The sequence below is a fragment of the Helianthus annuus genome, chromosome 9 (assembly GCF_002127325.2).
Source record: "Helianthus annuus cultivar XRQ/B chromosome 9, HanXRQr2.0-SUNRISE, whole genome shotgun sequence".
NCBI lineage: Eukaryota > Viridiplantae > Streptophyta > Magnoliopsida > Asterales > Asteraceae > Helianthus > Helianthus annuus.
In genome coordinates, this window is record NC_035441.2 from 170254330 (window position 1) to 170257598 (window position 3269).

The 3269-nt window shown below is 48.6% G+C and overlaps 1 protein-coding gene across 1 annotated transcript; it reads right to left on the reverse strand.

Annotated features, from left to right (window-relative positions):
* Positions 1 to 809: 809 nt before the first annotated feature.
* Positions 810 to 3068, reverse strand: LOC118481826. The gene is made up of 2 exons (XM_035977120.1): positions 1935 to 3068; positions 810 to 902 (listed from the first exon to the last, which is right to left on the reverse strand). The coding sequence occupies exons 1-2, from the start codon at positions 3066 to 3068 to the stop codon at positions 810 to 812; spliced, it is 1227 nt and encodes a 408-aa protein (XP_035833013.1).
* Between the last annotated feature and the right edge of the window lie 201 nt (positions 3069 to 3269).

The window sequence follows — 3269 nt, forward strand, 5'->3', positions numbered from 1 at the left end:
CTGAGAAGGTCAAGGCCGCTGATGCGGAGGAAGCGCGTGCTGTGAGCACTGCCGCGCTGAATGTGGCCCAAACCAACTATTCTGAGGCTCAAGGTATCGTCGATACGCTTGTCTCAGAAGCGGAGTGGATGCGCACTCGTGGAGTAGTGTTGGTAAGTGCCTTATGCTTTTTTCTTAATTTGTTTTAAGAGTTTTCTTTAATGCTTATCTTTTGTTGAAGGTTGCCAACTCCATCCTAAATGCGAACGAGCTAGATCGCGCCGTAGCGGCTCTGACAGACGCGGCGCGTGCGGTGGGTCATCGGGGAGGCTACCTGGAGTGTGCTGATCATGTTGAGCAAATGCTTGGGCAAGAATTTGACACAAGTCATTGCTCAGTGACAGAACATGCCGATGCTGCGCTGGCAAGTGCTGAAAATTCCTATGACAACCTCTCCTTGCCTATCATGGAGTTGGTTGTCGAATCGTTAAAGAAAGACGACTGGTGCCAGCGTCTTAAGGCAATCCTCGATCCACCAGTTACCGTCGAGGTGTCTGACGAAGAGCCCGCCGGTGACGACGGTGATGATGGCAATGACGATGATGGTGAAGACGACGGAGATGATGGTGATGATCGTCGCGAAGAATAGGATAGTTTGTTGAGTAGGTAGTTGATAGGCATTGGTGCCTTTGTAATTTCTTTGATATTCTATGTATGATGCTGCGCAGTTGCGCAAGTTGTTAATGGAACCTTTTGTTTTTTCTGTTGCAATTACTGCATTGTTATAAAAACTTTTATGTTAAATTAGCTCGAATAAATGGAAGCGTTTTCTAAGTATAAGGTGGCCACCCGGTCTCGCGTTCTGTTTGCGGAGGACCTTGGAGGTGGTTTGAACCACCTTGAAATGCTGGAGTGTTTTCGCGCTAATCAAAAGTTTAACATGCATTTGTAACGAAAAAATGTAATAGAAAAACATGTCGTATGTTTTCATTCAAGTCAGAAGTTGGCTCTTAGGCCTTCATACATATTTGCCAATGGCTCGTAGCCGGCGTAGCGAATTGAAAGATGGCGCAAGGCCGAAAAGATTACATATAGCATTTGCGCAATTGTTGCGCATTCCAAGTTCTTGGTAAGATGTGGCCATCTAAGGTGCGCAATTTGTAGGCCCCTTTGCCCAGGACCTCATGAATCAGATATGGGCCTTCCCATTTAGGTGCCAATTTCCCTGGACGTTCCGCATTTGATGCTTCATTGTCGCGAAAGACGTATTCCTCTGGGTTGAAGGTACAAATGCGAACCCTTGTGTTGTAGTACCTTTCCAGCTGGGTTTTGTATTTGGCCTCTCTGATTCTTGCGATTTCGCGTCTTTCTTCTAACAAGTCTAAGTCTAGACGCCTTTCCGCTTCATTGTCAACCGTGTTGACCGTTGTCATGCGTGGCGAGGGCAGGCCAATCTCCGCCGGGATTACCGCCTCTGAGCCATAGACCAGGCTGAAAGGGGTCTCGCCGGTACTCGTCTTTGGCATGGTCCGATGAGCCCATAAAATGCTTGGGAGCTCATCAACCCATCCGCGCCGCCTTGTTCCTAATCTGGCCTTTATCCCTTCGACGATGCATTTGTTCACACTTTCCACTTGTCCGTTGCCTTGTGGGTGCGCAACGGAGGTGAAAGTGTGTTCAATGTTCATCTCCTTCATCCAGTTCTTAAGATCGTCCGAAGCAAAGTTGGTGCCATTGTCTGTCACGATCTTGAGCGGGAGGCCAAATCTGCATATGATGTGCTCCCATATGAACTTGCGCACAATCATAGCTGTGGTGGATGCAAGGGCTTTGGCTTCTACCCACTTTGTGAAGTAGTCGACAACTACTATGATGAACTTTACGGCGCCGGGAGCATCCGGGAAGGGTCCCACCATGTCAATTCCCCATTGCTGAAAGGGCCATGCGGTGGATACGGGGATAAGATCGTTTTTTGGACGCAGCGTTTTTGGAGAGTGCCTCTGGCAAGAGTCACACTTGCGGATCTCCTTCATTGCGTCAACATGCATACCAGGCCAGTAGTAACCGGCGCTCATGATCTTCGCGACAACCATCCTTGGTCCGGAGTGGATGCCGCAAATCCCTTCGTGGATTTCCCTTATCAGATAATTCGCGTCCTGGGGATCCACACAGCGCAGTAGTGGTCCCAGGAAGGATTTTCGGTACAAGATACCGTTGTTCATTTCGTACTGTAGGGCTTTGTTTTGGATCTTTCTTGCTTCTGCTTTGTTTTCAGGAAGCACCCCTTCTTGCAAGTATTGGATGATGGGTGTCATCCACGATGGCTGCCCTGCTTCGATTACGTTAACTTGGTGCAGTAATACCGATGGGTTCTTGAGTACCTCTATCCTTACATCCTTGGCGAGATGTTGAAAGGAAGTCGAGGCAAGCTTGCTCAAAGCATCGGCAGGCTTGTTTTCTGAGCGATTAATGTGTATAACTTTGTGGGATTTGAATTGCTGTAGCAATTCCTTCGCTTGTTCCAGATACAAGGCCATGACTTCTCCTTTTGCGTCGTATATGCCGTTTACTTGACTTGCTATCAGGAGTGAGTCAACATGCGCGCGCAAGTTCTTTGCTCCCATCTTGATGGCGAGGCGTAAGCCTGCCAGAAAAGCCTCGTACTCAGCTTCATTGTTGGTGTTTTTGAAGTCGAGCTTAATGGCGTAAGTGAACTCGTGCTTTTCTGGGCTCACTAGACGTAAACCTGCTCCCGCGCCATCTTCATTTGATGCCCCGTCAGTGTAAAGCATCCAAGTTTCCTCTGTATCTTCTTTGGGAGTCTCTATCATCTCGCATTCTTTGATTTTACCAGCCGGCACTTCTGTGATGAAGTCGGCTAGGACCTGACCTTTGATTGCTGGGCGTGGCCTATACAAGATGTTGTGGCCTCCCAGCTCAATGGCCCACTTCGCCAATCTGCCTGACGTCTCAGGCTTCTGTAGTATGGTTCCGATGTGGAAGTTTGTCAATACGGTTATCACATGCCCGGTGAAGTATCGGCGCAGCCTTCGGGAGGCGTGTAATAGCGCAAGAACCAGCTTTTCCATTGTGGAATATCTTGTTTCTGGGTCTGTGAGTACCCTGCTGACGTAATAGATCGGGGTTTGCACACCGTTCCTGTCTACCAACAATACTGACCCTACTGCCTTGTCCGAGGAGGACAAGTACAGCACAAGGGGCTCTTTTTCAAATGGTGCCGTTAGGGTAGGAAGTTCGATCAGACACGCTTTCATTTGTTGAAAAGCTGT

Coding starts and splice junctions, on each gene's coding strand:
- LOC118481826 (XM_035977120.1), bottom strand. CDS start 3,068: ATGGAAAAGCTGGTTCTTGCGCTATTACACGCCTCCCGAAGGCTGCGC. Junction 903..1,934: donor CAAAAAACGATCTTATCCCC/GTATCCACCGCA, acceptor ACTTTTGATTAG/CGCGAAAACACTCCAGCATT.